Genomic DNA, 11904 nt, shown 5'->3' with positions numbered 1-11904 from the left:
TTATGTCAATTGACGGTGTTGCTTTCTGAGAGATATTAGGTAGTCAGTGGTCCATCTCCTCCACAGATCTCGTGAAATCTTTGTCACATATAGGAGACGTCTGTTTATCCCCGAATTAATCCGCCAGGTGATGTCCGTGAGATCATCATCCCTGACTTCCTGTTTCGGGCATTCTCTAAGACGCCTCCCATTAATAAGCTGTGAAGGAGTAATAGGGAGTGGCTCTTCAAGGTCACCGTATGTATATCCAAGTGGACGGTCATTGACTGTGGCCTCAATTTCCAATAATACAGTATCCAGTTCTTCACGGGTTACTAAAGCTCGACCCAATACCTTTCTCAGGCCAGCCTTTAGGATACCTATCATTCTTTCCCAGATGGCACCGAACCATGGCGCCCTGGCTGGTATGAACCGCCACTCACAATTTACCTTTACTAATTCACTCTGTAACCTTGGATCATTTTTTAAGTCCCTCAATACACTGGCTCCACTTATAAATGTAGTGGCATTATCACTAATTATGAGTTCAGGGAAGCCTCTCCTGCTACAAAACCGACGGAAGGCATGAATGAAGGACCCACAAGAGAGGTTTGACACAGTCTCAATGTGTATAGCCCTAGTAACTGCACAGGTAAACAAGACTACATTTAATTTTCCTACGATACCCTTTTCTTTAATGGGTAGAGCACCTGTGTAGTCTACTTCTGTTACTTGGAATGGGTTCACTTCCTGAACCCTAAAGTAGGGTAATGGCGGAGCTTGTACAGCACTATATGGGGCACCTTGTAACCTTTTACAAGTTATACATTTCCTTAAAACCTTCTTTACAACTTGTCTGATCATAGGAATCAAAAATCTTTGTCTTATGTAACTCACAGCATAACTTACTCCACTATGGCTACACACCTTGTGGCAGTACTCGGAAAGGAGAGCTGCTAACCTATGTTTACTAGGTATTAGGATAGGTTACTTTGCTTCCTCCTTTAAGTCCGACAACTGTAACCTACCCTTACAACGCAACAGCCCACCTTCCATATAGAGGCCTAACTGCTTCACAACATTACTTGGTGTGCCCTTTCCAGTGGATAAATAATGGTAATCCTCAGGGTACTCTTCCATTTGAGCTAACTTAATCATTACTGATTCTGCTGTCCTTATTTCCGGCACTGTCAAATAAGCCGGCATTGCCTCGTGTGTTCTTTGTCTCCTATCTTTCAGTGTCTTGATAAATCTCAATACCCACGCCATCACATGTCTTGTCTTCACATAAGAACCATATCGGTCCCAATTCAATATGGCAGGAAGGGTTACCGACACTGGCAATGACAGGGTCTCTTAGAGGAGACAACCCATGGTGGCGTCCCCAACTTCCTCAAATGGACCATTTTCCGGCCACATTTTTTGGTGAGGTAGCCATGTGGGCCCTCCCCACCACAAAGAAGAACTTATTAAGGATCCATGTGACTTCCCTCTGGAAACCATATCACTGGGGTTGTCCTTTGTAGACACATAACGAAATTCAGCATCAGGGACTAATGCCTTTATTTCGTCAATTCTGTTCTGAACATATACAGGCAGCAGTTTTTTACTAAACAACCAGTATAGGGTTACCTGGCTGTCCGTCCAGAGGTATATTTTTTCTATGCTTAACTCATCCTCGTAGGCCTCATAAATATACTTGGCGAGACGAGCTGCTAGCATGACAGCAGTCAGTTCTAATTTTGGGATAGTGAGGGGTTTAATGGGTGCTACTTTGGCCCTTGCCATAGCTAATCTACTACTTCCCTCACTAACTAAGTAGGCTGCTACACCATAAGCAGTGGTGCTTGCGTCACTAAATAGATGCAGCGTGACCTTTTTACTATCAGTGACTTGGTGGGGAAATACGATATTGGTACGGTTAATCATATCCTCACCCGCTGCCATTCAGCCTCCTTATCTTCCGGTATGGGAACATCCCACCCACATTCAATGCGCCATAGATCTTGCACAAATTTCTTTGCACGGATGGTCACCGGCGATAATACTCCCAGAGGGTCAAACACACCTGCAGTTATGCTCAACACCTCACGTTTCGTGTATACTGTGGGTCTGCTTTCGTGTCCCCTCACCTGTAATATATCCATATCAGTTAGCCAAACAGTCCCAAGCATTTTTACCTTGTCCTGAACTTCAGAAGCCAAACCTTTTAGGTGGAGTAGCTTCGCAATTTCACACTGTTTGTTACCCACTCTCTTAAGGACAAATTGGCACTTGAAAATACTCTCAGGGCATCCCAACACAATTGTTATAAAGCATCCTCATCTTCCTTGGTTCCTTGCAAATTGTCAATATACAACCCTTTCCTTAATTTATCAATCAAGGCTTTATCCTCCTGAACCACTGATAAATGTTTTTGTATGGTGGCATTCAAGAGGAATTGGGAACAAGTTGCTCCAAACAGCACTGCCTTGAACCTATACATCATGTAAGGGCTATTTAGATTTAAAGGTTCAACAGGCCAAAGAAATCTAGTGGCATCCGTATCCCTTTCAGATAACCCCACCATAAGAAATGCCTTCTCGATGTCACTCACCCAGGCAAAACGATGACACCGAAAGCGCAAAAATATCTGTGTGAGGTCATTAACCAAAGATGGGCAGTCATTCAGACTATATGCCCTCTCATGCTCTCTAGCTGAACAATCAAACACTACTCTAATATTGGTGTTGTTAAGCTATCTTTAGTGACACCATGATGAGCTAGATAGTGTACAGGATGTCCTACCAGACTCTTGTCCTCCACCTTTTCCATGAAAGCTCTTTCTAATTGATCCTGGATGACTTTACTATACTGTTTGCAATAGTTGGGATCCTTTATGAATTTACGCTGCAAACCTCTTAATCTGCCTAAGGCTAACTTGAAATTATCAGGCAACTTATCAACGTGTTCTTTCCATGGTAATTCCACAACATATTGTCCCTGTTCTTTGGAATATTGCACCGTTTCATAGAAGTTACCTAATACCTTTCTCTCCCTTCTTATCGGTCTCATTGGGACTAATACCTATGGGATCTAAGTCCCATAGAGCTGTCAGATCCTTGATTTCTGGAGTCGTATTCCTGCCATCAATATTTGCTAACTCCATTATCGGATCTACTGCCAGTTTCAGAACAGTTACCAGCTCTACTTCAGTACCTTCTTCTTCCGACCGATAAGTGCCACTCAGTGTATAACCATAAATTGTGGGTAACAAAATTATGCCTCCTTCCCTTATATAGCCAGCGTGTACAAAGTGGTAATAAAAGTCTGCCTCAATCAGCAATTCGACCATATCCCCACTTTTGACACTTGGATCTGCTAACTTGTAGCCCTGAGCCTTCAGGTCCCGCACATTATGTTGCAGCCCCTTCCCTGGCTTATAGTTAGGTAGTTCGTCTACAACCACCGCCCTCAACTTGCGCACCTTTCTACGATGGCGGAAAAACAACTCCACTACCTCATACTCATCACTACCCCTAGGGCCAGTAAATCCTTGCAGTTGTAAACGTTCCCTTCTCATCTTGTTTACCTTCAAGTTTGCTAAACTTGATCTTAGAACAAATGTACGTTGTGAGCATTGATCTAATAGACCCCTAACCTTGCTCTGCTGGCCCGTTTGAGTAACCAATGGGAATATGAATCGTTGGCAACAACACTGCATTACGACTCGAAGCCACAGCCATTGTCACTGTTGGTTCTTGGGTAACTGTTTGTTCATGGGGTTCAGAACAAGCAGTCGGACACAAATAGTTGTAGTGTTTCTGCTGGCAATATCGACATGGCCTTACTTTGGGATTTGTACAACCCTGGCTACCATGATCTGCCGACAAACACCCGACAGACAGCTTCAATTGCCTTGCTCTCTTTAATTTCGCCCCTTTTACTTTATACCTTGTACACTTAGCCCAAAAATGTCCTGGTTTAAAACACAATTTACATCCATTCCTCTGCATAGGTTCAGCGTGTTTCACTTGCTTCACTGCATATGCTGCCGTAGCGGTCGCACCCAAATGTTCAAAGGGATTCTGTCTACTTTCGATGTTACATGCCTCCGTCTTTAACACACGAACATAATCATCTACTTCCAACCACTTCTCTTTAAGTTCACGTTTGATCACTTCCGAAAGTGCACTAGGGAGTTTATTATGGAGTAAAACAGCACAAATTTCACCCACAGTCACTCCCATTGTACGTAGTGATTCTGACGCACATTCAAATGATGCAGAAAAGTCCTTTAGTTCATTCACTTCATGGTGGAGGAGGTAAATTACATAATCTAGCAATGTGAGCAGCCTTTTTGTGATCTTCTTGACTGTAGGATTTCTTTAAAACTGTGACTGCTGATTCATAACTAGCTGCTACCAAACTGAATCCACTAATTATTCGGAGTGCTTCACCACTTAATTGTCCCTTAAGATATTTAAATTTCTGGATGTCTGTCAGATCTGTTCGGGAGTGCACACTACAGTCAAATAGCTCCCAAAAACCCAGCCACTGAATGGGATCACCATCAAATACTGGCAATTTCAGAGACGGTAATATAATTCCTGTTGCTTTCCGACTCTCTGCCTGTTCTTTTACTACCGAGTCCTTGGCGGGTAATTCTAGAGCACTCTCTAATTCTATTAAGTGTCTGTTGACCTTATTAACATACTCCATATCACTGACCACTTCTCCTTCTAGGTCTTCATCAGGATATAATTCATACAATTCCTGATTGTAAGACTCGATCTCAGTGAGGATTTTCTCAACCGTCACTTTCATACTTTTGATGTAGTGAACGGTTGCGGCATGTTCTATAAATTCTGTTAAGTTAGCGGTCAGTTTTGTGACTGCTCCCTTTTTGGCAGCTTTGAGCCTCTTTAATGATTTTATATTATCCATTTTAATTATAGGCAATGAAGTGAAAGCAGTTGACAACAATGCAGAATTTCAAGTTGAATGTACTCTTTCTTGGGCGAATCCAAATAATTAAAATGAATTAAAACAAAACCGAATTTCTATATTAAATTGTTAGGCAGTCCAGGAGATCAAACCTTAAACCCCCTCACAAGGAGCTTACTGTCCAAGAAAGCAACACGCTCTTCTCAGAAGGCCATCGAACACCCTTTTGTTGCCTGGCGTATCCAGGTGTACCCCATCCCATGACAGGTCAGACTCATTCATCCTGATGAAGATAAACCGAGCCTTTAAGAAAGGAAAAGTTCTCTTCAGGCGCTGGTTCACTCCGTTTCTGGCCCGGATGTATTCTTCATAGGTCATATCTCGGGGGTTCGTCCTTTCCTCGATGCCGACAATGAGGCAGTGGACCCCTGTCTCATCCTCAATTTCCCTAGCCAGGGCTTCTATATCGAGGGCCAACTGATTCAAGTCCGCATCTAGGGATAAGTCGTTCCCCCCAACGATCAGAATTGTTATGTCTGGCTTGTATGTTAGGAGGTCCTGGTATTCCTTACTATCTCTAATTGTGCTGCCCTTAGCACCAGGCACGCCAAATTTGCGGACATAAAAGGCTGGAGCATCGTCTGGATACTGCACCGGACAACCTAGTGGGAATCTTTGGGCATAGGAATGCCCAAAGAAGGCTACTTTCTTCAAAGGGGATGGATAATCTACTGGGGAGGGTTCAAACCCTACCCCGACATCCCCCAACCACGCGCAGCCTCCCCTGGTGCCCCACGCAACATATGGTTGTTTGCCGACACAGCACAATGCTCGGCTCTCACACCCGCAATTCCCCTGTTCTATCACTAGATCAAATCCTGGTCACGGCACCAAATTTATGTTAGTTATTATCACTGTAGGGGGTCTTAATTGTAAACTAACATAAAGCGAAACAACAACTCGCCATTATAATAAACGGTATGTGAATATGGCGTTTTGATCAGTACTCAGTATAAATATGCTAGGCCTAATAAATATGCTGAGTACTTAGCTGTGGTGTTGACGGTAATAAATGCAGAGAGAGATGGATAATTCTTGAAGAATGCTGAAGGCACGTCTGTACTAGCTGGTGGCAAGGAGAGAACTGATCAGCTTCGAGCAGCTTCGTGCACGAATTAAATCAAATGAAACTTAACATACTGAATCAATATAACTAAATACGTTGTTTTTCTCCATGATCAGATTTATCTCTAGTGATAAATAATATTTTACCCAATTATAAAGTACAGAAAACTATTTACAAAAAATGTGCTGTCGTGGGCGGGAATATTTAAACCCGAAATCCACGCCAAAACCCCCGGGTAGGGACCTATGAGCTTCGCGACTATGAGCTGGCGGGCGGAGGGCGGTACGCTTAGTACCCACCCAGTGCCATGCCTCGCCCAGCACCCCTGGGATCCAATGGGTTAATCCTGTTTTTATAACTCTCCTCATTTATCGCCAAGAACGTTTCAGGCAATTGCTGTTAACTGCTTTTTGATGTTTTGATGATTTTTGTTGGTCATTTTATACATTTTCTGCTTTTTTACAATTATTGCCAAGGGTATTGTTTTCCCCGTGCTAAACTAAGCTGTCGTTTACTGTTCATTTTATGTAAAGGCATTTGTGCATTTTTATTTCCATTCTGTTGACTGAAGTTTTTCGCTATGCCTGTTAGCGTAGCGGATTTTTAGCTAAAAATACATTTATTACAGTCTTTCATTTTCAAGGTCAGACGAAGGGAAAAATATCCTACGAACGTTACTGTAAGATTTTCTCTTCGGCCGTTGTATAAGTTAAAAAAAAAATGTGTATATGAAAATCAATAATATAGTTAATAGGATTGGGAAAGCTTTACATTTTGATGGTCTTAAGGTGAGATTTGTGTCAATCTGTACTATGCGTTTATAAGCCTGGAAGCCAAATGATGTGCGAATACTTCCCTCAGAGGTGTTTGACAAGGAAAGGACGAGGCGACTTATACTTATGTTTTAAGTAACACTGGAACAAGCAACTCTTTTGTTCTTGAAGGAAGGTGATGGCTGCAGATGACTGGTCTGTCAAACTCCCACCGATAAGTTGACAAAGAACTTTTTTTTTTTTTTTTAAGGAAATCTTTTGCTGTTTTTCTACTGTAGGTAATAACATGTAATTGATAAAAGACTCAATATTCTCTTTCATAACTGAAGTGTGATTTAAAAATATTTGGACAACATGTTCCCAAATGCTTATAAAATATAAAATGCATCCAACAGACCCATTCGAGATATGCACTTGATCATTACCTTATTAGCCGTGCACAGTATGAAGATATTCTTTTTGCGAAATGCAGGTATGACGGAGTGTGGAGGTTGCAGCTCTCTCTCACTGAAGCCCAGAGATCGGCAGCGTTTGCGAAGCTGGTCGATTCTGCGCCGCATGACCGCGCCAACGTGGTTTTTCTCGTATGTGAGGGAGGAGATGTCTTTTTCCTCACTTATGGCAGGCGTTCCAGTCCTATGTATCTCCTCACTCGCCATCTTACCGAGATATGAAAAGAATATATATATATATCATATATACATATATATATATATATATATATATATATATATATCATATATACATATAGAGATATAAATATGTATGGATAAACATATATATATATATATATATATATATATATATATATATATATATATATATATAGAGAGAGAGAGAGAGAGAGAGAGAGAGAGAGAGAGAGAAATATGTATGGATAAACATATATACAGTATATATATATATATATATATATATAATCATCATCAGCGGTTGAGGTCCACTGCAGGACCGGCCTACTGAAGCAGGGACGATACAGCCAATGTATATCTACCCAATGGCTTAGGTTGTCTGGTACAGACAGTATGTAGGGTGAGAAGTGCTTGTGAGTATGACTGTAGTGTTGTAGTGGCTTGAGATGTGTGTATAGTCTGTGAACCAAGTGCATTCGGCCTGCCTTAAGCAGATTGGGTGCAAGCATACTAGTATGCGACACTGAATCAACCACAGCACCCCTTGTGTCCGCTCAAAGTAGCAAGTGGCTTGTTGAATGTTTCCCAAAGTTTTTACAACGCTAGCGGGAGGCGAAACCGCGCTCATGAGCGTGCGAAACGCACACTCTACCACTGTACCACAGAGGCTCATATATATATATATATATATATATATATATATATATATATATATATATATATGAGTAATTATGTACAAATGTATATATTCACACGTACACACACACATTATATATATATATATATATATATATATATATATATATATATATATATATATATATATATATATATATATATATATATATATGAGTAATCATGTATAAATGTATATATTCACACATACACACACACATTATATATATATATATATATATATATATATATATATATATATATATATATATATATATATATATATATATATATATATATATATATATATATATATATATATATGTATACATATATATATATACATATATATATATATATATATATATATATATATATATACATATATATATATATATATATATATATATATATATATATATATATATATATATATATATATATATGAGCCTCTGCGGTACAATGGTAGAGTGTGCGTTTCGTACACGGGTGGACCAGGCTTCGCGCCCCGCCATGGAAATAAACTTTGTAAGTGTTCACCCGGCCACGTACTGCATTGGCGGACACAAGGGGTGCTGTGGTTGAACCAGTGTCGCTTACTGTAAAGTATGCTTGCACCCAGTCGGCTTGCGCGGGCCGATTACACTTGGTTCACAGACTACACACACATCCAAAGCCACTCCAACACTACAATTACGCTTACAAGCACTTCTCACCATACATACAATCTCTACCAGACAGCCTAAGCCACTTGGTAGAGATACATTGGCTGTATCGTCTCGACTTCGGTCGGGATAGGCCGGTCCTGCAGTGGATACTCAAACGGCTGATGATGATACATATATATATATATATATATATATATATATATATATATATATATATATATATATGTGTGTGTGTGTGTGTGTGTACAGTCACACGTACTAATTTCTGATCAGGGGTTACTCCTTCCTTTCCCTCTCTACCCTGGACAGAGGGAAGGGGGGAATCGCGAACAAGTCTACCCCGCCTTCTGCCCCCAACTCCCCCACCCTCCACCTCCAGCTGCCAGTTACTGATTAGACGCAAATTTTCTCATGTCCTGTAAACATGACTAAACTGTCGTCGCACACGCTTTCAACGGCCAAGATTTGGACTATAGTTTTAGAATAAATTATTACTGTATTGAACTGCATTTTCAAATTGAAAATATTCACCATCATTGTAATCCAGTGTCGTCCACTGCTCAATTCTGGGTTCCAGTGCTTACCTTTTCACTTCCCCAGCTTTCTCTCTCTCTCTCTCTCTCTCTCTCTCTCTCTCTGAATTTACTTTTCCCACTCACTCTTTCTTTTTAAATTTATATAACTTTCCCTTTGCTTCTCTCCCCCTTCTCTCTCGTTCTTTGTCTTAAGTCTTCCCCGCCTCTCCCCCCTTCCCTCCCCCCACCTTAGGCCGGATCAGCAGTCAGTTATAGCGTCACCGCTCCTTCGTATATCGTGTGCAGGCAATATTTATCACAAACACTTAGGTCAGATGTAAGCATTTTTTTTTTTTTTTTATATATAATTGTATTTTTCATTATGTGCCAAGTTCAAATAGAGAACACCAGACCAATATTCGTAATTTTTATTAGAGTGACCGTTCCACTTCACATAGCTGGGTAGCTGGGCTTATAAACTGCACACACACACACACACACACACACACACACACACACACACACACACACACACACACACACACACACACACACACAACTTAAATTTTGCACTGACAGCGTGGCGACTACAAATATAGTCATTCTAACAACTGGATCTGCTGGCTCCAAACCTTCCCTGTCCCAGTCAAACTCCTCATTCAATAACCGGTTATTGAATGAGAAGTTTGACTGGGACAGGGAAGGTTTGGAGCCAGCAGATCCAGTTGTTAGAATTACTATATTTGTAGTCGCCACGCTGTCAGTGCAAAATTTAAGCCGTGTATTTGTGTGTGTGCGTGTGTGTGTGTGTGTGTGTGTGTGCAGTTTATAAGCCCAGCTACCCAGCTATGTGAAGTGGAACGGTCACTCTAATAAAAATTACGAATATTGGTCTGGTGTTCTCTATTTGAACTTGGCACATAATGAGAAATACAGTTATATATAAAAAAAAATTAGCTTTCCATACATGTGACCCAAGTGTGTGTGATCAATGTTGCCTGCACACGATATACGAAGGAGCGGTGACGGTATAACTGACTGCTGATCAGGCCTAAGGTGGGGGGAGGGGAGGGGTGAGAGGCGGGGAAGACTTAAGACAAAGAACGAGAGAGAAGGGGGAGAGAAGCAAAGAGAAAGTTATATAAATTTAAAAAGAAAGAGTGAGTGGGAAAAGTAAATTCAGAGAGAGAGAGAAAGAGACAGCTGGGGGAAGTGAAAAGGTAAGCACTGGAACCCAGAATTGTGCAGCGGACGACACTGGATTACAATGATGGTGAATATTTTCAACATGAGAATGCAGTTCAATACGGTAATAATTTATTCTAAAAATATAGTCCAAATCTTGGCCATTGAAAGCGTGTGCGACGATTAGTCATGTTTAGGGACATGAGAAAATTTGCGTCTGATCAGTAAATGGCAGCTAGAGGTGGAGGGTGGGGGAGTTGGGGGAAGAAGGCGGGATAGACTTGTTCACGATTCCCCCCTTCCCTCTGTCCAGGGTAGAGGGAGAAAGGAAGGGGTAACCCCTGAGGAGAAATTAGTACGCGTGACTGTACATATATATATATATATATATATATATATATATATATATATATATATATATATATATATATATATTTATATATGTATATACATATATATATATATATATATATATATATATATATATATATATATATATATATATATATATATATATTGTTAAATAGCCTATGATTTCATCATCCTTTGTATAATTCTAACGTACAGTATGCTGCATGTTTGATCACGAGGCTTCCATAGTGACCAGGACTGTGTGTTCTACCTCACTCCCCCCTTTTCCCCCTTATAGTGGAGAAAGTCGTTCTTTCTGTTGTTCAGAGCAGGATTGTTGACTCTTTGTCCCCTATGGCTTTCTTTGTGCGTCCGGCTTACAAGTTGTATCAAGCTCTGCCGGCCCCTATATAATGAGCTCAGTCTCTGCATTAATTGCCAATTAGATCTACTCCTCATTTTGTTCACATCTCTGTCCTCCCCTGTATAGTGTATTACTATTTTTGTGAGTGCTCAAGAAGTCTCCAGCCATCAAGCTGCTGTATAATTTGAGTATAAGTGTTGTAACCATTTTTCTTGTACTGTATGGCCTAAGGCTTTAATTCGTAGGCCTGGTAAGGTTTTTATGATTCATGTAAAGAATTTAAAGTCAGCCAGTGTGAGTAGTGTTTTGTATCTGTGATAATATTATATCTTACTTTAACTGAGCATTGTCCGGTTTTCTCATTTTATCAGGGCTGACTTAGATAAATTTGTTCTTGATAAATTCGTGTTAATAGAGGCTATTGCAGTTAACCATATATTTAACCTGTTTTTGCCATTACATTATCCTTATGAGTCCTGAATGTATAGTTGTTAGTTTGAGCATTAAACTTTAAATTGTAATTTTACATAACTCTGTTGTTTTGAACCTAGAACTTTGCGGGACAGTAGTGATTTTAGTATTCTCACTTCAAGTGTTCATTATCTCTCTCGGTTCCGTAACATAAATTTGGCGACCTCTTATCAGGATATTCAGGATATTATCATAAGGATATTGCTTGATATTTTGTGACTCTGATTTATTAATGATAT

General features: G+C 40.2%; 1 protein-coding gene across 1 annotated transcript; it reads right to left on the bottom strand.

Moving 5' to 3' along the window:
• On the bottom strand, positions 1 to 1185 carry LOC145408718 (uncharacterized). The gene is made up of 2 exons (XM_080279382.1): positions 1029 to 1185; positions 1 to 623 (listed from the first exon to the last, which is right to left on the bottom strand). The coding sequence occupies exons 1-2, from the start codon at positions 1183 to 1185 to the stop codon at positions 1 to 3; spliced, it is 780 nt and encodes a 259-aa protein (XP_080135508.1).
• Between the last annotated feature and the right edge of the window lie 10719 nt (positions 1186 to 11904).

This window comes from Coenobita brevimanus, chromosome 78 (assembly GCF_032717465.1).
Source record: "Coenobita brevimanus isolate Jiangsu-jjx chromosome 78, ASM3271746v2, whole genome shotgun sequence".
NCBI lineage: Eukaryota > Metazoa > Arthropoda > Malacostraca > Decapoda > Coenobitidae > Coenobita > Coenobita brevimanus.
Note: the sequence above shows the minus strand (reverse complement) of the source record. Positions and strands in the feature narration are given on the sequence as shown.

Bases quoted from the DNA above. Each gene is read 5' to 3' on its own strand.
- LOC145408718 (XM_080279382.1), bottom strand. From the start codon at position 1,185: ATGCCGGCTTATTTGACAGTGCCGGAAATAAGGACAGCAGAATCAGTA. The intron at 624-1,028 runs GTGGGCTGTTGC...TTACCTGTGCAG, and splicing joins GTTAGGCCTCTATATGGAAG to TTACTAGGGCTATACACATT.